Raw genomic sequence first — 22,004 nt, 5'->3', positions numbered from 1 at the left:
GCCAATAAAAAAGAATAGATTAAAAAAAAAATATTTGTACAGATGCTTTTTTGATCTGATGGTAATTTTAGTTGTTTATTTATTCCGGTTTTCTTTTAGGTTTTTTAAGTATTCCTAATACAGTAAAAAACATGATTTTTTTTAGTTTAGTCTATTTCTGTGTATATCTTGCATGCGCTGTCCTCCAGTCTGTGTTTAATTTTTTCCTTACTGTAAGTGAATCATCCTCTCAATATACGGTCTGTGGCCAGGACCCCTGTTTTTTCCCACTGAGCCAGGGCAAGCTTATTTCAATACGCTCACAACAGATGTAACAGTACAGCCAAAACTAAAAAATTATACAGTAATGTACAGTAGTCTACGCGGCTCGTTGGTCTAGGGTCACATTGTGTTTTTTATGGTTTTAAATTTCTGCTCTGTTAAGCACTTTGTGATTTTTTTGTCTGTGAAAAGCGCTCTATAAATACATTTTATTATTATTTATGATTAGGTCAGTCATTTATAAAACTATTGCTGGAATAAACATTAAAACATATTGGCTGTGCATGAAAACAAAATACATAACACACATGTGGCAACACATTGGTGAGCATCACACTCACATGTTATCTTTGTGCTAGCTCAAATGCACATGTAGTGCAGACGGACACCAATTCCATACAGCACTAAACAACGAAAATAAACATTATTTTCGGTACAGTACACGCACATTAAATGTTCTTGAACATGAAGGATAACAGAATCTATAACTGTAGGATGGTCTTAAACTGCTAAACGTTATTAGCCTTGCAGTTCTCTCCTGAACGCTTAGTCACTTGAAAAGAAGGATTTCACATCCTGCTTCGCTCTTCACGTCCCGCTAGCTTTCTCTGGAGTACAGTGCCTTCTAGTGGCTTTAGTGGCAACATCATTGTTCCCACTAGGTCAGTCACTTATAAAACTATTGCTGGAATAAACATGAAAACATATTGGCTGTGCATGAAAACAAAATACATAACACACATGTGACAACACATTGGTGGGCATCACACTCACAACATGTTATCTTTGTGCTAATCATCATATGGGCCTTGACAGGTTCTACGCTCCAGTCTAAGACATTAAAGTTCTCGCTATTCCCACTGCAGCGACAACGGCACCAACCAACAATCCTGCTTTCAGGAGACCATTGGGACAGCGAAACCACCAACTTGTGGTCTGAGTCTCAGCAGCTGGAGCCGGCAAGACGCTCCCTTCAGACGTGACATCATTGTCATGCTGAGCCTCCTTTAGACGCTGCTCAAGGTCATTCATTTTGACCGACTTGACATCATTGTCATGCTGAGCCTCCTTTAGACGCTGCTCAAGGTCATTCATTTTGACCGACGTGACATCATTGTCATGCTGAGCCTCCTTTAGACGCTGCTCAAGGTCATTCATTTTGACCGACTTGTCATCATTGTCATCCTGAGCCCACTTTAGACGCAGCTCAAGGTAATTGATGTTGACCGACTTGTCATCATTGTCATCCTGAGCCCACTTTAGATGCAGCTCAAGGTCAGTCATTTCGCGGAACTTGATATAATTATGCTGCTCAAGGGCCTCAATTTTGAGCGCTATGCTATCATTAAGCTGCTCAAGGTCTTTATTTTTGCCCAACATGACAGCATTGTCATCCTTAGACTCCGTTAGCTGGCGCTCAAGGTCATTCTCTTTGACCAACTTGATAGCATTGTCAATCTGAGCATCCTTTAGACGCCACTCAAGGACATTAATTTGGTCCAACAAGATATCATTACGCTTATCAAGGTCATTCATTTTGACCGACTTGATATCATTGTCATCCTGAGCCTCCTTTAGACACCGCTCAAGGTCATTAATTCGGACCGACATGAAAACATTGTCCTGGTCATTCACCCTTCGAGGTTCCCTAGGTTCATTAATTTGTGCCTGATTCATACTTATCTTTCGTCCTTCCATTGTACTGGTGTCTCTTGAAAGTCCTCAATAACAGTCCTCAAAACTCTGGTTTATGCTCTTGAATGCTTGTTTGAAGAAAGGAGATGCACTTGTGACTGGTGACTATAGTTCTCTCTGGGGTAGGTGATTGTGCCGCTCATCTGTGACGTCATCGCGTTCTATAGGGTTGCCTTTGATCTTGACGAATCATGCGTGACGTCATTCCGTTCTAGAAGGTGTATCTGAAGTGATGTCATTTGTGACACTATGCCTTTGATCTTGATGAATCATGCGTAACATCATTCTATGCGCCAGCTGTGGCCGTCTGGCGACCGAATGCGTCACAGCGGCTGCGACGAGGCTGTCCCATTTAGAAGACTCCTTTCAATGTATAAATGCAGAAATGAATGAATACATGATGAAATAAATACAGAACTAATTAAATGCTGAACTAAATGCTGAAATGAATAAATAAAATAGTAAATAAATGCTGAAATGAATAAATAAAATAGTAAATAAATGCAGAAATTAATGAATAAAATAGTAAATGAATGCAGAAATTAATAAATACAATGGTAAATAAATGCTGAAATGAATAAATAAAATAGTAAATAAATGCAGAAATTAATAAATAAAATAGTAAATAAATTCTGAAATTAATAAATAAAATAGTAAATAAATGCTGAAATTAATAAATTTAATTTTATACCGAAACAGGACGTAAATAAATAAATATATTTCTACATTTCTGTATTCATTTATTCATTTATTTCTGTGTCTGTATGTTAGTGAGGTAGGCGGTCCGAACCTCATTCTTAAGCAGGATTGGTCGAGTAGGGGAGCAAGACAGAAGCAACCGATTCCTAGCAAATCATCCCTGCAACGACGTCAAATAACTATCTAGCAGCACTGATGGCTTCGACCGGGCGGCCGCTGGCAGACCTGCTGCGGGATGTTTTCCATGCTAAATCCCTTGTGTAGACTAAATTACTATCGCCGGTGATGAGTGATTTATTTATTCATGCGGTGCGTCAGATCACATTCCTGTAAAGTGTGCGATGATATCTTCTGCAACGTCCTTATTCTCTGATTATAGCTTATCCTCTTCACTTGATTCTAGCCGAGGTTTCAAGACTGTTTGGTCCGTACATTGGAGGGAGAAGGAGGCGAACTGTTGCTGCGTGCACAACTTCATTCGTACACTCACTCTTTCTGTTGTATTGAGGACAAAGCGATACGCCAGAGATAGACTTGCTGCTGCAGGACGAGGGGAAAACACGTCTTACATTCCAACGTAAGTCAGGCATCATGATTGACAGACGTATTTTTCTTGAATCAAGTTACCTTTCAAAAATATTAAACGTTATTATATTTCAAGTTAGATCGGTTGTTTGTATTATTATCATCTATTTTTTGGTAGTCATACTGATCCAGATGACTTTAGATCATTTATTTTAGAGGCATATCCAAAACTCAGACAAGGGGGAGGATTTGAGTTGCTCAAAATCTCTGGAACAACACGAAGTCACCAACTGATCATCATACCATGTCCCAATGAGGGTTACCATGTGAGACATTTGAAAGATCCACAAACACAGATTGGTCACGCTACAATTGTCATCCGACCACTCCAAAGAAACCTGAATCTGGACCCTGTAAGATCCTCACTTTTAAATTGGTGTTCCCATATGGCAAGAGCATGAACATTTACATAAGTATGTTACATTTTAAAATGATCTTGTTTACATGCACGTCAACCAGAATGAGCGCGTTGGACCACCTCAGAAATGTGTGACGTGTGGAGAGGAGTTCCCTCTTCCAAGAATCAAGGCTCACAGTGATGAGTGAGGTATCGCTCTACAGAACTAAAACGTCACATTTGTCAAGCACTCAAGTAGTCGTACATCAGACATTAAGCATTAGGCTCTGGAGTCTGCCAAAAGATGTAACGCATTTTGAATGTGGATGATCCTGTATGATCCTGAATGTTGTTCTCGAGGGAATGGATTTATTCTATTCTATTTATACGACCATTCTTTTCTCGTTGCAGTGTTTTTGTGAATGTGTCATGTAATATAAAATATACCGGCCCCAATAACAAAACGTGCTTCTCTTTACCCAAGACCATCACAGAACAGTGGTGGGGTAGAAATTGTGGTGACCACAGAAAGTGCCTCCCGAAGTGAAGGTAGATTTGTGAGCATGTTGACAAGACTACAGGGAAGTGAGACAACATCTGTATCTGTAGCTTCACTTCCGCAATCATAACAACTTCCGCCTGACGTGTCATTGGGCCGTAAATTATTTTCCTATTGAAAATCAATTTATAGCCAATAAAAAAGAATAGATTAAAAAAAACAATATTTGTACAGATGCTTTTTTGATCTGATGGTAATTTGAGTTATTTATTTATTCCGGTTTTCTTTTAGGTTTTTTAAGTATTCATAATACAGTAAAAAACATGATTTTTTTAGTTTAGTCTATTTCTGTGTATATCTTGCATGCGCTGTCCTCCAGTCTGTGTTTAATTTTTTCCTTACTGTATAAATACATAAATGAATAAATACAATGGTAAATAAATGCTGAAATGAATAAATAAAATAGTAAATAAATGCTGTAGTTAATAAATGAAATTTGATACCGAAACAGGACGTAAATAAATTAATCTAATGCTGAGTGGGCTTGCCCCTTGACATGCACACTCGAAGGTACATTGGTTACACACGGAAAACTAAAGATAAAAAATGATCATATATTAATTTAGCTGATGTCTGTACTGTGTATTTTGCTTTTTCAGGAGATCCAGCAATTGGTGATGGCGTGACTCGCCATTTCTTTGCAAGCATCATGTCCAAACTTCAGTATGGTTTTGAGATGAATTTTGGTCAGTGAATATTCACTTTGGCTGATGGCTGGTTGTCAGCTATCGGCCTCTGTGTTTGGTTTGCACCAGTTCCAGGCTGACCACAGATCAGTCTCTACTTACCCAGAGAATACCTAAAACCTTAAAAAACAAACAAACAAACTTGCTTCGTGGAACCGAAAAGCCTGATCTACGTCATCTTATCCTGAAAAGTATCCGGCTGACACAGTTAGCCACGTACGAGGAACGGGGCCCTGTCTGTCTGTCTGCGTATTATTTTCAGGATCTTGCAGTACCCGCCCTCGGCCGCATGGGGGAGAGACAACCACTTTGAAAAAAAAACCTTCAGAGGACGAACAGCCGACGTCACCACTGAGAATGACCCCACCACATCCTCCACGCGCTGCTGCTGCCGCTGCTGTGTGATGCTATTTGAATGGGAGGACGAGAGAAAAAATAAACGCTCCTGTCCGTCCCTCTGTGAATGAGTGAACGTACCGGAGACATTTTATCTATCCTGTCTGTCTGTGACCTATCAAGAGGGACGCTGTTGTTAAAGAGCAGTTTGACGTCAGGACTGATTTTCTGCATCACCCCGGTAAGCTATTTGTAGTGGCTACTAAAATAAAAAACAACGAAGAAGAGGAAGAAGAAGCCGGCTAATATGACCTGGCTCTACCTTTTTAGCTAGCTAACGCTAACAGACAGCGGTCTGCTAATTGACCGTTAAGACGTTTATTAACACATTAGAGGCTTATCGCGCCCGGGTTAGCTTGAATCAAGACTTGCTATAGAAGCTAACTTAATGTAGCTGGATCAAGTTAAGACTAACTGGCTTGTCCGTGGGGTTTCCCTCCATCATTCTGTAATCATGAAAACCTGAGCGATGGAAAGAGTGTGTATACGTGTGGGTGTCCAGGCGAGAGACAGTAAACATGCTTAAAGAGTAACGCTCCAGTCATAGCGTCCTATTACTAGATGTTTCTCCCTCTAAATTATTCTGTTTCAAGTGGAGGAAGAAGTAACTATTCAGATCCTTTACTAAAGTTAAAGTACTAGTACCTGACTGTGAAAATACTCCAATACAAGTAAAAGTACTACATCCAAAACCTTACTGGGGTAAAAGTATGTGTGCACTTGAATTAACAAAAAGTAAATAAATGTGTACTCGCATGTTCTCTGTCATTGTTTTATTATATTAAGTAAAACAATTTTATGAATCTCAGAGGTTTCTAAATGATGTAAAAGTATTGTTGTGTCTCATTATTTGAGCCGAGAAGGGACCACAGTTCTGTATTTAGTCTATTCTGCCTCTGGACCTTTTTTTATTATTATTATTATTATTGTAAATAATTTATAGGTGATAAATATACAGTGTGTATGGTGATACGCTGTGGTAAGTGGTGGGAGAAGTACTCAGACCCTCTACTTAAGTATAAGTACTGATACCACGCTCTGAGAATACTCCACTGTAAATTAAAGTCCTGCATTCAAAATCTTACGCAGGTAAAAATATGTATCAGCAAAATGTACTTAAAAGTACTTCAAGCAAAAGTATCGATTGTGCAGTAAAAGCTTCCCTGTCAGTGTTTACTTATGCATTCATGTGTATGTTGAATTTTACTGCTCCTAGATGTATACACGGTTGTGCTACTTCATATTATTTTTGGCTTTTTGCCTTTTATTGGAGAGTGATAATGGAGAGAGAGGGGATGATAAGCAGGAAAGGGATTCGAACCCACGCTGTTGTGGTAAAGAGAGGTTGGCCCATGGGGCGCCCGCTCTACCTCTTGAGCCAGGTTGGACTCATTTTTTACTCCTTTATCTTCTGTTTTGTAGTTTAATCTACAGCAATGCGTCATTTTCTATCAGGTCATCATATGTTTGTCACCACGTATCTCTAAAAAGATAAACAGACCTGCTTTCAGCTTTGTGACGATGCATCTTCCAGCTGATCGAACCGGCTCAACACACAAAGGAACACTTTATCCTTCAGTTTATAACAAACATTTAAAATCACCACAATAATGTGGTTTTCACTGGAAAGTAAGGGGATTAAAAATAATAACCTGAAAAGTAACTAAAGCTGTCGGACAAATGTTGAGTAAAAAGTACAATTTTGCCTCTAAATGTAGTGGAGTAGAAGGATAGAGTTGCATTAAGTGGAAATACTCAAACAGTACGATTACCTCAGATTTGTACTTATACTTACATTCCACCACTGTCTGTTTCTGCAGTTGTCTGCATAATTAAAAATAATAAATCCCTTTTAAGGAGGTAAAATGTTCGAACTACTCAAAATAAGAACTATTTGCACGTTAATATCATATTTCCAGAGCTTATGGAAATGTTTTATTGTAAGATAATATTCTGCTCAGTAACTCAAACTGCAGCTGTTGGATATATGTAGCTAGTTAAGTAAAATGTTTGACATTTCTTTATGAAATGTAGAAACAGTGTTAAAAAAACCCCCAAAACAACCACCACAGGTCTCAATGCGCTCCGTGGTCTTCTGCATCCCGACCTCTGACCTGTAAGCTGGCCTCTGGGTAGAAGTGAGGACCTGACTCAGACCCAGTCATGTACAAACCCTTTAATTATGTGGTTGAATGGTGCTTTGTTGCACACTCGGGATGAGTGGAGAACATTTACGATGCGCTCGGTGAACCGCCGTGCGGCCATCTTTCTCTCCTCTAATGACGGTCCTGGTTGATGACATCACAGAGACAGTAATTACGGTCGTCGGGGTGAAGAGTGATGAGCTCAGCCTGCCCTTCGCTCCAGCGGTATATAAAGAGACCCGGGGATGAGACGGGAGAGTGTGTAGATGTGCGATGACCGGCTGCTTTGAATCCAGAAGGAAGTAGTGAGGGGCAGCTGCTGTTGGTGTGTCTCCAGTCAGGAAAGGTACGGTAGGCTCCATGCTTTAGAATTAAAACTGACTCCAGAGCAGCTGAGAGGAGAATAGTTTCTGCTGGTGTCTGATTCTGAATGAGACACATGTTTAATCACAGGTTATTAATGTTAATACGGTGTGTTGGTGACGGAGCTGCATCCTTCTGTTGGGTTTTATGGTGTGATCACCAGACCTCACCAGATACATACTTCTCATGATATAGAGTTAAAGATGATTTGCTGATGCTCTTGTTCTTAGTTTTTTCTGTCTTGTAGCAAACTGATGTGTCGCCGTGAACTCTGGGAGATTGTGAAAGGTATCTTTCACTGTTTTCTGATATTTTAAACGATTAAATCAGTCTGTAATTGGTGAGATTTTCAGTGGTGTACTTTGATACATTGAATTGTGTTGATGTGGTATTTGATTGCAAATTCTGTCCCTGACGGAAAATTAAGATAAAGGCTTGACTTAATTCGTCTTGTGCCAGCATTTTATTTATTATTGCAAGAAAATGGGATTATTAGCCATACAGCAATGTCATGAATCATTGGACTGCATACAATTAAATGCAAAAATGAACACATACACACAATTACAGCGCTAAAGGTATTTTGAACCAGGTTTAGTGTGCTTTTAAAACCTTATTTTCATGGCGGCAGAGTTAAATCCAGATCCTGACCTAAAGTAAGTTGAGTTCAGATGAACTGCAGGTCTGTCTGCCTTCACCTCTCACCAAACTACTGCACAGTAGATCGATGGCGGCTGAGACTCCCGTCACTTATTTTTGTTGCTGCAGAAATAGAAAATGAATGAGGATGGCTTCTCTTGAAACTGTTTCAGACGAGTAAAAGGAGAGTCGAGATCCAACAGACCAGTGCAGAAGAACACGTTGCCAAAATAGAAAGCGTTGTTAACTTAATCTCTGCCTGAGTTACTCACCAACCTATTTAAAAGCATTGTGTGCCTGTTTGGAGTGGTGACAGTTTGTATGGTTTCACCATTTGTCTCTTTCCTTTGTGCTGTGTGCAGGCTGGTGTTAGCGTCTCCCCTTTGACCTCCTGCTACACTTAAGACCGATCAGAGGTTTTATTCCTGCTCAGTCAGGTGGTGCAGTTGATGATAACAAAGGGACATTTCTCCCCGAGCCGTGTTTACACGGGTCCAGGATCCCTGTGTGCTGAGAGACGTGGCCTTATTGCTGATAACTGATACGTTTGGTTTGCCTGATAAAGCCTAATCACCATTAACTCACTCCCGGACTTTCTCTGTTTTTCTTAAGTGTATCACATGTTTGCTCGTGGCTTGAGTGGCAGTCACCTGTTTGTTTTTCTAATCTGACAACGTCACGAGAGGAAAGTCTCAAATTTTCGAAACAGGGAAAAACAGGCGACTTTCTAAGAAGAGAGAAAGATTTGAAAGGCTGAGCAGAGCAGAGTCGAGTGCATGCCGCTGGGACTGAAGTCCAGCAGACTGTGACTAAACATTTTCCCTTCCTGCTCTTCCCTCTCGTGTCGTCTGCCGCTGACTCTCGTATTCACCATCGTATTGAACTTCGTGGCAGAGGCCTTCAAGGCTGCAGACTGCCCGGCTCTTCCCACCGTCCTTTATCTCCACAGCCACAAATAGGCCTTGGACTCCTCAACGAGTGTGCGGTGACACCGGTCTGACCGGACGGGCTGACATTTAAAAAGCAGCCTCTGCATTGTTTTGATTGGACCGCGGCCGCTTGGACCTTTCATGCTCTCCGCATGCAGCAAAATCAGGACGCAGTGCATGTGTATTTAACGTCCATGTTACCATCGCAGCAGTTTGACAGCTCCTCTTCCTCACTGGTTATCTTATCCGCATGCCAAACAGAGCGCAGCCGATGCTGTGTTTTTGAGGAGGATATCAGTACACCAGAGTTTTAAAAGGCAAACGCATGAGCTAAGAAAATGAGAATCCCGTTCAGCGTTTGTCCTCTAAAAAAGACACAAACTGTGGGACATGTTACGACTGGAAGCGTGTAAAATGTTGTATGTTTTAAATAGTAAACTTCAATCAAAATGAAATGGATATCGGCATAAACAGCAATTGTTGCAACTAAACAATGATCACAAACAAAAAAGAAGCAGCAACGATAACTCATTATCACCGTGATCACCATCACAAAGTTAACTGAACGGAGGAAAACATTTAATTTGAACACTGACGCATCATTTGCAGATTACTTGTGGTAAGTTGATGTAATGTTGGATCTTGGGTGTTCCCACTGGTATCATAAGTGCTTTTGTTTCCCAAACTAAAGACCACACTTCCCATAAGCCCTGTTATTTCCCAATGCAAATCGATTCCACTCCTTTATCCCCTTTGCCTCGGTTGTGAACAACCATTGTTTTAACTTTAGTGGAAATAATCTCGTGCTTAAATGCAACGCGTACTCTGCCTTTAGCCTGTAAACGCATTAAGAAGGCCAGTGTTTCTCCAGGGCATGCCCGTCTTTGAGCTGCTGCCTTTAGTCACTCCTACACATCTTCTCTTAATGAAAAATAAATGTGGAAGAGGAGAGCTGAGGCCTTTTGGACTTATTGATGGACGTTTATCCCGTTGTGAAACTCTTGACCGGTGTAGGTTAAAGCAGCAACACTGCTGGAGAAAAAGCTTCAAGTAGTGTTTGGGGATACGAACATCTACATCTAGATAATACAGATGTATGCTCTATTGCTGTTTCACCTTTATTTAACCAGCTAAGTCCCAGCGATGCGGAGAGTTTTGGCATGAAATGAGCCGACAACCCACCAAAAAACTCCCAGTAATCGGTTATCCGCTTCCTCCATTTCATTTAGCCGTCTCTTTAATATCTCTGCAGCGTTACACCTTTGCTGGCAATGCTGCAAATCAGTGGGAACAACTCAATGATGGTAATGTTTGGATTAATGTGATGTCAGGTATTTAAGTTAGTGGATTAGCAAATAAAAGCAGACATTCCCATCAGTTATTTCATGGAAAAACTGGTTCAGCAAGTGAGCTGACACAGTATAGGCCCGTGTAGATATGCATCTATCTAAATATGATATAGAACTGAGTTCTGTAATGGAACATTTGATCCATATTATACACAAGGGCCGCAACAACAATCGTTTTCCACTCTCGGCAGCATTGTTCCCTCCTGGCTTCCACTGAGTCTCACTAGCAGCAGCAGCAGTAAGGAGGGCAAGGTTCAGAGGATTGAAAAAGAGAGTAGTGCTCCGGGGAGGAATGGCACTAAAGAGACTGAAAAACAGGATTTTCATTTCTTATTGTCTGTGCCCTGCTTTCCACTTGCTGAATACGGCCTCATTAGAGAGAGTACAGGTGGACAGTTTGAGAGAGAGAGAGAGAGAGGATGCGAGTCATTGAGGAGACTTCTTGAAGGGGAGAGTCTTCTCTGTGCCTCGTCATCCCCGAGAGGGTAAAGTTTGTGATTATACTCGGATTAGAAGCAGACAGACGTGTCACATTTCCACACAGCTGACCTCCATAGAGACATAAACTCACTTGGCCACATGAGCAGTTTGGATGTAGCGCCTTGCCCAGCGGCATCTCGGCAGCACACTGTATATAAAGAAAGAAGAGGCAGAGTCGGTGTGTCATTTGTTCACTCTCCTGGCTTTATAAGCCAGTTATCTGGAGGTTCTAACCCCTCGGCGACAGAGAGGTGATCCTATTGGCTGGCAGCATGATGGGTTCCTCCACAGCGAGCTGAATCGGATGTTTTTGCGAGCTGCAGTATTTCCCCGTCAGATTCCACCGCCGGCCTTTATGTTGTCACATATCAATGGAGGAGGAATGCTCATTGCAGCTTCAGAAAATAAATACTAACGTGGGTTTGGCTCGGTGCTGGACGCTGAGGTCTTGAGGGTTGGATTGGAATGTGAAGGAGGCAAGTCGATGGGGAAGAGCAGTAGACAGAGCATTTAAGCTGGCAGCTGCCATTTCTGGTTTATTTTCTTCTTCACTGCTTCTTCATCCTTTCCTATTTCTTTCTTCCTCACCGGTGAGCCGTAACCTTCGCTTCTATCTGTCTCTCCTCCACGGTCCGCTGCACTCCTGAGGAGCTCCCTGCTCTCTTCAGGCGTTTCTTCCTTCCACCCCCCCCCCCCCCCCCCCCACCCCCTCGACTCCATCACTGCTCCCAGGTAACCTGTGGGCATTACTCAGCACACTGAGCCTCGGGGCAGACAGACTGACTCAGGCGCTTAACGCACCAGCTATCATTAGAGGCTCTGTAGGAAAAGGTGAGCGTTTCTTCACACAAACATGAATGGTGTCTGTTTATTCAGCCTCAGCTTTGCATGTGTGTGTGTGTGTGTGTGTGTGAGCATGCATTATGGCAGCGGTTCCCAAACTTTTTAGGCCGCGCACCCCCTTCTACATCCCGACTGGGTTCGCGCACCCCCCCCCCCCTTAATAATAAAAAAAAAAGAAGCAACAGAGCCTTTTAAGCCTTCATAGCCGCATAAGAATCGGACCAATGAGAGAACAGTTTGCTCGCGCGTCGCATTTGTTTACAAGATTTAGTCCGCTGTTAAATGTTGCAGTGTGAACACAAACCGAACAAATGAGCAACTGCAACAAAGCAAACGAACTGAAGGTGTGAAAACGCCCTGAAAACTGCAACAAAGTTTCAATAACTTTCAGTGACACAAGGCGTCACTTTTAAAGAGCAATACGGATGCGAGCACACACGCACAGGCTCAGAGGCAGATTATCACATTTAACTTACAATTAATGAGCGACTAATGTAGCCAGGATGTCTTCGGACAAAGCATCGATGCGGCGACACAGTGTTGTTGGACACCGGGATCATGTCCAACTTTTTTGCTTCTTTCTCCCCAATCATACATTCCACCATCTCTCTGGCAGCTGGCGAGCTCACGTCTTCGGCGATTGTGTGCGGTAGCCCCTTTCTCGCTATTCTGTAACCAGATATGAAGCCCGTAGTGCGTCATTTATAGACCCAACACATGAATGAGACTCCAGTTGTTTTGGCTGTTTTGTAACTCCTCCAATTTGGATATAAAGAATGTAAGGGGCTTTTGACTTGCACTGGCATGCTTGGTGTTCAGGTGGCGACGTAAATAAGAGCTTCAGACTGTTAGCCAGAACCTCACTGCACACCACGCACTGTGGCTTTGGGGAATCTGCGTTGCCAATCCAAGTGAAGCCCAGACACACATACTTTTCATCATATTTCCTCTTTTTTTTCCCAGTCTGATGCTCACTCTCGTTTCCTCTTTTTCACCTTGACTCCGCGATGGGCCGATGTGCTCCCGATTTGTCTGTGCTGCACCTCTCCGTTCCCCTCGCCTCCGATTCCTCTCTCTCTCTCTGTCCCTCTCCTCTTTTACGACTGATAGCTTCAGATGTCCCACCTGACAGTTTTTAAATTAAAATTACATTTTTTTTTAATATTTAATATTATTACACCATCAGACCGCCATTACACTTTTCCTCTCGCGCACCCCCTAGAGGCAGCTCGCGCACCCCCAGGGGTGCGCGCACCCCACTTTTGGAATCCCTGCATTATGGGAACATTACAGTGTGCCCTGTGTTTTGTGTGCACATGAAAGTTTGCTTCAGGGATGGAAAAAGTTGGAAGCGCTATGCAGTCAGAATGCTAACATACTATTTTCCCAACCACATCGGCTTATTTGAAATATGCATTTTTGTAATTCTTGTGTGTGTGTGTGTGTGTGTGCTGTGTTTTAAGTGAAGAGGAAAAACACTCAGTGTCCTTCCAGATAGAATGATGAATCGGTTCATGTCTGGTTTGTGTTTCAGGGAGTGTTACATACTGATGGTGTGTGTGTTGTCTGGTGAATGTGTGCTATGATTGTGTGTAATTGTCTGTTTCCTCCCCCCTCTCTGTGCTTTGTGCTAATGGTCCATCAGTGGGCCTTTGAGTGGACTTTGGGTGTTTAGGATTGTCCCCTTACCTGCTAAATAATTTAATATACAGATGCCTAAAGCTGCAACGTGCAAGATATATTCAGAACACAATAGGGTTGTGCATCAATCTTTTTGAGTGCTGTCCTACAGTCATTTTGTCTCGTATTTCAAACTGTTGTGGAACTAAAACATGGCACTAAATGCTTCTTCAAATCCTGTTTTGTTGCCTAATAGTTGATCAATATTCCATCAACTATCAGCTAGATTTAAGTCATGTTTTATTTATTCATGCAATGTTATTATAATGTAACTCCATATGTTGAAATGGGTTCAAACACAATTTGGAAATGGTGTTTTTTTAAGTCCTAGTTTAAGTATTTCTCTTATTCTCTTCCCGTCCTCCCTCCACAGACCGTCATCCTCCAGCCAGTAAGGAAGCCATGCTTCTCTGGTCCCCTCATGGCCGAGCCATCACGTCCATCACCCTCCTCCGGTGCCAGCTGATGCTTGTTCTGGTCCTGGATGTGACATGTCAGGGAGAGGGTCAGACGCAGTCCCCCGCTCAGGTCCTCCAGGACCTGCTGTCCCGCCACGGAGACAACGGCACCATCTCGGTGCCCCAGCTGCGCTCGCTGCTGGCCCTTATCAGCCAGGGTCAGGGTGAAGGAGACGCAGGCGACGGCAGCAACGTGGCGGAGACGCCGACGATAAACACACCTCTCAAGTCCAACCGCTCCAAGGTGAGAACTAAACTGAGTTCTTTGAGTTCAGGTGCAAAATGAATCTCTGCACAAGAAGCTACCACGTTTTGGTACTAACTTTTTTAATGATGGTTACTAATATGTACATGTGGTGAGGCTCTTTGTCAGTAATGTGTTCATTCACGTGTCACACACATGTCACAGGTCTAATTCAAATTTCAGTAAATTGTTTTGAAGTAAAACGGTATCTTCTCTTGGTTTTCATTCCCAGTGCTTGCCTCCAGACACGCTGGCCGTTCACAGCATCAGCGAGCAGTCCCGGCTGGACGGGCCGGGCCTGCGGGAGCTCTGCCCCACCATGCTGCAGCAGCTGGATGCCGGCACCTGCAGGGCGCAAAAAGAGGAGGAGTCAACCGTTGACCCCTCCCCCAGGCCCACAGACGCCGAAGGTGAGCACAGACACACGCATTAATATAAAATGTTAAATGCTATTTGTCTATCTTTGAGAACACTGAAGGTATTTTTTTTATCTTTCCTGTAATGAGGTTTAAAGGATAAGTCTGGTGATAGTCTACATTTCTTTGGTTAACATCAACAAATCCAATGAAAAAGAGCAAAGCCAACTAGAAGTATTGTTTGTTTCCATAATTAAACTGTTAAAAACACATTAATGAGCCACGCTGTTGCACTTATTTCCTGCTACTGTAAATATTCATTAGTGCACCAAGTCTTCAGTTGAAAATCACCCCCAAAGAAAGTGGGATCTACTCCTTTTTGAGGATGTTTTGCATACAGTACATACTACATACATATATATTACAACAATAAGGAACGCCCGCATGTCCGGGGCAAGTAAAAAGCCACGTTGGGCTCGTAAATCTAGCAACTCACTTGCAACGATTGGGCAAGGGGGAAAAAAATTAATTCAAGACATGATTTATTTTCCCCAGAGCTGATGATTGGAGTAGCTAAGGAAGTTAAGCCCGCTGAATATTGTTTTGTTGTTTTACAAAGCACTTGAGTCACCTTTTGTTGTTTTTAAATATTTTCTGTGAATAAACTAAACGTCTCATCTCTTGCGATAAAATGGCACCGAGCCTTTAAATGATCCTGGAAACAGGAGTTTAGTTGGGTGGCGTTCGAGAGGATGTGGGCAAAACTACAAAAAACTTAACTTAAGTCTTTGTTGTTTATCACTTATAAGTACAACAATTTCTATAGAGGCAAGTACAAATTTACTTCAGGCAAGTAGATCTCTGACCCACAAGTAAAAAAAACAAACATCAACGAGGAACCCCGACAAGGCGGGCAAGTTAGAGAGATGGACTAACATAATGTTAGTTCTAGTCTTCTCATGGGTTTTGTTAACAACAAAAACACAGAGTTTCAGCAGCTTTATCCTTTAACTGTACCTGTATAGTAGGGCTGGGCGATAAATCGATTTAATCGATTAATTCGAATGTGTGCTTTAAGGCGATGTGTTTTATTGAAAATCGAGAAAATCGCCCCCACCCCTTTTTCCCGTAGTAGAGTGCGCGCGCATTGTTTACAAACTAAAACAATGGCGGCCAGCAGCTTCACTTCATTTTGGAGACATTCACCAACTGTACTCCGCATGAGAAGAAGAGTGCCCGGTGGAAAGCCATCACGGATGCAGTCGCGATGTATATCGCAAAAGATATGGTGCCCATATACACCGTGGAAAAGCCGGGGTTTATTCACCGTCTCAAAGCTTTGGACCCCAGGTACGTGCTACCAAGCCGTAAACATTTTTCTGACGTTGCCTTGCCTCGGCTGTACAATAGTACACGCCAAAGGATCTCTGCGGAGCTGGAGGGGATGTCATTCTACTCCGCAACAACTGACCTGTGGTCCAGCAGGTTGACCCAGACACCGATCCACTTGACTGGTGGAAGCGTCACCAACTTAACTTTCCAAGGCTAAGTACTTTAGCAAAGAAATACCTCTCTGTGCCAGCTACAAGTGCCCCCTCTGAGAGGCTTTTCAGTGTGTGGGGGGGGGGGCATTGTTACATGCCACCGTGCATGCCTGAAGCCAGAGGTAGTAGACAGGCTTGTCTTCCTGGCAAAAAATATTTAGAAAAAACATGCACTACTGTTTAATACTGTTGGTTATGTTGTGAATGCACTTGATTTTGTTTACATGCACTTATTTACTGTGCAAAATATGTTATGTTGATGTTAGATCAGATGTTGCACTTTTGAAAATGTGAATGTTAAAGGGTCATATACATTTTATTTCATGCTGTGTTTGTATCAGTGTATTCAGTTAGAAAAGCTTACTGTAAAAAGTTACATTTGCACAGTTGTTTACAATGGAAGGCTACTATTTAATGCCATTTAATGTTATGTTTAATTTAATTTTATATTTAAATGATTCAGGCAAACAAAAGAGTGACCAAATACTTTTTGTATACTACAGGCACCTTTCTACAATGTTCAGGTTTTGTTTGCACTTTATTTTTATCAACCTACTTGGGAAAATCATCACAAAATAAAAGAAAAAATTGTTTTCAACAGCTTCTGTCATCTGCAAAAAATTTTGGGGGAAAAAAATCGATTTAAATCGTGAATCGGATTTTTTGTAAAAAAATCGGAGATTTTTTTTTTAGGCCATATCGCCCAGCCCTACTGTATAGTATGTCAGAGGAATGTTGAGTGTTGTGTACTTTTTGGTGTATTGATGTCATTTGTGTTTTCTGTTGGGTAAACTTCTCTGTTGGCTTTATTCGTCTAATGTGTATTTAAACTGTTTTTGCTCCCTCTAGAGTGAATACATACATGTTGTTTTTTCCCCACTCTTTGTTATTTTTCAGCCTAATGCAAGGAGACCTTGAAACAAAACATGTCTTCGCCAGATCTGAGCTCCAAATGTGTGTTTTGTTGCCTAGAGACAGTGATATCGTGATGTCCCCGAAGGGGATGGAAGCCAAAATAAGCACGCTCAGTTAGCCAAGGCTCAGATTGCATTCCTCAGTTTGGCTTAAAAATCAACCCAGTCCGCAGTCCTGCCTCAGTCAGCACATCCGGTATGTAGCAGCGATCTCGTCCAGGTAAAGACAGTCGGGACAGGAAAGCATCCCAGCAACAAAGCTGCTGACTCGCTGTAACCCCAGACACACTGCTGACTGTCCCTGAGAGCCCTAGAAGCCATTTTTGGCATCGCCATCCAATTTAACGAGCCTTTTGAGCTCTCATTGGGTGGAAGGAAGCTAAATTGGCGTTGCAGCATGTGGCTGGTATAAAAATCAGGCTAATGACAGACTTGGTTTAACTCGTCGTGTGATGTTCTGCCCTCGAAGCTGCAGCGGAACTCGTGTTCGAAAGCAGCGAATGTTCTCAGTACTTCATTAGTTTCCACCTAAAGAAACATGGCAGCCTTCAGAATGAATGTGACGACCGCGGACATCAATGGCTTCATATTCTTTCTAATCTCGTGCGTTTCTCTTCATTTAACCCGGTTTATCTCCTCCTCTGGCAGGTGGAGGAGAGTTGGTGTAAAGGCCCAGAGCTGTGGCTCTATCTCTCCCTCTGCACGGGTACATTTGTTTTCTCTCATCATCTGCTCATAAGCCCTCAAGCTCGCCTCACACATGCCCTGGTAGACGGCTTATTTTGGCTTGAGAGCTGTTTTTCTTTGCAGGGTGCGAAGATTTTGCCGGCAGCAGGGAGGCGGATGCCATGGAAACCTCACTGACTCGTGTATCCTGACCGTTTCTCATTACGTTTACTACCAAACGTTGAAGTCAGACCTCCCATAATCAGCACCTTTTATTCAAACCTTTTCTAATCCAGCTTTTGTTTCATTTTTACAGCGTGGAGAAGTTATCTCACCGCGTTGCATTCATCATAATTCTCTCTTTATTTAACATTTATTTTCCTCTAAGCTTCACAGGTGCTGCAGCCGCTGACAAAAAGGGCACAAAAACCTTCAACAAATGTCAAGAAGCCTTATTTTGTTTTTCTACAGGTGCCAGTTAAAGCAGTGGTTCACTACCTTTGTTTGGGCCGGGGACCCTTAAAAGCAAAGATAAAGTCCACTTGTGACCCGTAGTTTAATTTAGAGATAGAAGAGGTACAACTATAAACAATATTTCACAACCAAATCGAAAATTAGAGAACGATAGATAATTCTATCTAGTTAATTAATCATCATTTCAGCACTTGGCAGTGTCCCAAAGCCTTTGTTGGGAACCACTGAGTTAAGGCTCAACATACATACACATCTGTTTTTAAACCAGCAGAGCCGAGTTAGTTAAATTAATATCCAACCCATTTGTTTTTATTTTAGTACAGCTGATGCGGGTAAACGCTGTGAGATCAGTATTTGATCTTTATCTTGAATTTAGCATCGCATTTATTTGACAACATAACTGTACCGACAACAGTTTGATTCTGCGTTTACAGCTGAATTAGCACACACATTATGCACGGTAGTAGTTTTTTGTTTTTTAACGTTACTCCTTCCTCTTCCATCCAACCTTTGCCGTCACTCAAACCTCCAGTGTGGGGCTTTTCTTTCCTGAGCGTGACGGTGATCAATTGCTTCTCCCTCACCGGAGTCTTCATCGCTCCCCTGTTGAAGACGCGCTACATGAAATACGCGCTCACCTTTTTCATCGCTCTTGCCATCGGCACGCTGTACTCCACTGCCATCCTGCAGCTGCTGCCAGAGGTTTGCCATCCATCCATATTTCTATCTACGTTTTAAAAAAAAACAGAATTTCGCATCCCACAAACCCTTTTTTTATGCTTTTTTAAAAACACACAAACACCAAAGTTGAAAGCCTCTTTAGGTCCCTGCAGTGCCACATGGCTGTTTATAAAACCAGTGCACCTTTAGACGGGGCTCCTTTGTCTGTCGTGGTCATATCTGCTTCCTCTCCTTGCTGCCTTTTGTGTTTCCTCTGTGGTTTCCTCGGGCTCTAATAAGCACTCTGGAAGACCTTTTGCTTTCACTCTACCCTCACTGCTTGGCATCGTTTTGCATCTGTCTCTGGCAACGACATGTCGGCCAGCTATGAGGTTTTTTCTTGGAGAGGCGGTTCAGCTCTCTTCTACCACTGCAGCATGAGATAGCGTGTGATTTAAAGTGTTTTCACTCACTCTGTCGTTTGGGCTTCGTGGTTCATAAATTTCAGTTAGTGTAAGAGAATGCTGGAGAAATGGGGCACAGCACCCTTAGTGTCCTTCAAATTGAAATGTGACAACGTTGTTGGCAAAGCTCCTTCTGCTGCTGTGGGGCTGTTTGAAGTTCATTTGCCCTCTTTTGTGTCTGCAGTGGTAGCTAGTGTGTACCTCGGGGCTAAGACAGTGACACAGATGCACCTGAGTGGACGAGGACAAAAGTGTGTGTGTGCAAAAGTAAACTAATTTTACCCTAATTGCTTCCCCTCTATCAAAACGCATGGGGTTCGAGGACTGCTTCACAGGACAACAACTTGCAAATGAAAGGTGGTGTCACTTCTCAATCAATGAACAAATGAGCTTGTTGTCTCTGGTGTCTATGAAATCAATTATTTTTCCTCAGGTTGATTTCATTCTTACTCTTCTTGTCAGGGAGATAACTGGTTGGTGTTCTCTTAACTTTTTGTTCCTTGCCTTCTGTGATTAATGTGATAAAATCAGTTCTCAACTAACTACTTCTGTCTTCTTTTTTTGTTTCTCCTTACCTTCCCCCCCGTATGTCCTCTGCCTCCTCTCCGTTGATCAGTGTGGGGTTATGGGATCCTATGTGTGACACTGATCTCTCTGTGTTCGCTGGTCGGGGCCTGCGTGGTGCCCTTCATGAAGAAAACCTTTTACAAGCGGTTGCTGCTCTACTTCATAGCCCTGGCCATTGGCACGCTCTACTCCAACGCCCTGTTTCAGCTCATCCCAGAGGTAGACGCTCTCTCTCAAGACGCTGCCGTGGCGCTCTTAGTTGCAGTGCAAGGTTGCTACGCAGTTTCAAGGAAGGGAACGAGAAGTTGTCATGTATATTGAAGAGTGACTAAACCCCAGAGTTTGACTTAAGTGCCTCTACCCTGGAAATTAAGAAAATGCTTCTAGGACAGGCGAAAAGTCTCAACTTTGGCCTGTAAAGGGGGCTAAGACACAGCAAGTCACATCTATAGGAAGCTTATTTTATGTAACCAGTGCAGCATTAGAATCACAGCACAGCTCAAGCCTTTCCTCTCTTTTCTGTGGACTCGTAAATCAGTGTAAATAACTGATTATCAGGCGTTAGCACTGTGCTTCCCTACGCTGGGACATGAGTGTGTGGATGAAGCACTAAGTTTACCCATTTAGCTCCTCGCTTGTTAGCACGCTAGCTTGTTAGCACGCTAGCTTGTTAACGCCACCCTTCTTTCATGCTACAGTTGCAGAACATACTGCTGGGCTCGGTTTATGTTACTGTTAGCCAGACTTTGGTGGGGCTGGTTAGTGACAAACGTTGCCAACATACACGTCACCTGCTCTCACATCAGCAAAGTGTTTCGTGGGTTTAGTTACTCTTTAGTCTGTCGAGTTTTATGCTCTTATTGTAAACCATTTGACCACCAGTTACAACCAGCATTAACTAAATTGAGCAACGAGCAAACTCTTACATTTTGAAATGGAAAATGCATATTAGTAATCCTTGTCACTGCAGATTAGAGTTATTTCAGTCCAATTTCTACAGAAGACATTGACTGTGAGATGTACTTCACATGCATTAATCTATTCAGGCTTCTCATTTAGATTTAGTTTAGCGAGTGTTCACACTACGAGAAACTACAGCAACAAAAGGCTGAGCGTGGTCAGCGCTTCACGCAGCGACAAGAGGTTGCGCGTCAGTTAGTAGCTCCGTGTTGCTAGCTTCTATTGAGCTGAAAAACGTTGCTTTGTCGCTTGTCGTGTGAACACAACATGAGGTGCATGTCCACACACTGACTGACGTTCACAGTCTCAGCTTACACAACCCACACATGTGAGGAATAGCTTTTAAATGCTGTCTAGACGGTGCCCACGCCTATCAAGGCCGGGTTTACAGCTGTTGTGTGTTTCATTGCATCAGTTCATCTGGGATGAATAGTGAGAAGAAAACAAGCTCAGAGCTGAAGTGGTTTGATTTGTGGGAGGTTTGTGTCTATTGAAGGGGAGACGGTTACGTACATAATTCAACCGGTCTCACATTGGAGGCTGCTGTGAAATATCTCTGCAATATCTTCGGCTCATAGTTGGTGTTTGTTCATCAATCAACCCCGACAGTGAAGATAAATGTGAGGAAATGATTTCGTTTAACTCTTTGCCAGAAATAAAACTTCACACTTAGAGTTCAAAACAAGCAATTTACCAACCTCTCAAAACGAAAGTTACGAACGTAACTACGGTTCTATGAATCCTGGATGACCGCCAGAGGCAGTGCTTAACACTGGATGTATCCCGTCTCGCGCATGCGCAGGTCGAATATTTATATCAACAAAGTTACGTGTGACCTCGGATGACCACCGTCATCTATAAGTTCCGGTGTCATCCTGAGCTCAGTCCTATGGAATCTTCTCGCGAGTTCACGGGATTCCGAGTGACCAAGAACTCTGGCGGTCATCCAGGATTCATAGAACCGTAGTTACGTTCGTAACTTTCGTTCTATTTCATCCTTACTGACCGCCAGAGGCAGTGCTTAACACTGGATGACTTATACCAAAAGAGTC

General features: G+C 42.6%; 1 protein-coding gene across 1 annotated transcript in view; it reads left to right on the top strand.

Annotated features, from left to right (window-relative positions):
- The first annotated feature begins 5,261 nt into the window (after positions 1-5,261).
- The window catches only part of slc39a14 (solute carrier family 39 member 14), a 28,372-nt gene continuing 11,629 nt past the window's right edge, over positions 5,262-22,004 (top strand). Inside the window, exons 1-4 of the mRNA XM_079269928.1 lie at positions 5,262-5,399; positions 14,019-14,347; positions 14,580-14,757; positions 20,042-20,211. Of these exons, the coding sequence (XP_079126054.1) occupies positions 14,048-14,347; positions 14,580-14,757; positions 20,042-20,211 (648 nt within the window). The 5' untranslated portion in view covers positions 5,262-5,399; positions 14,019-14,047. The remainder of the gene's footprint in view (positions 5,400-14,018; positions 14,348-14,579; positions 14,758-20,041; positions 20,212-22,004) is intronic.

This window comes from Melanostigma gelatinosum, assembly GCF_949748355.1.
Source record: "Melanostigma gelatinosum genome assembly, chromosome: 6".
NCBI lineage: Eukaryota > Metazoa > Chordata > Actinopteri > Perciformes > Zoarcidae > Melanostigma > Melanostigma gelatinosum.
This window is presented reverse-complemented; position numbering and strand designations above follow the sequence as displayed.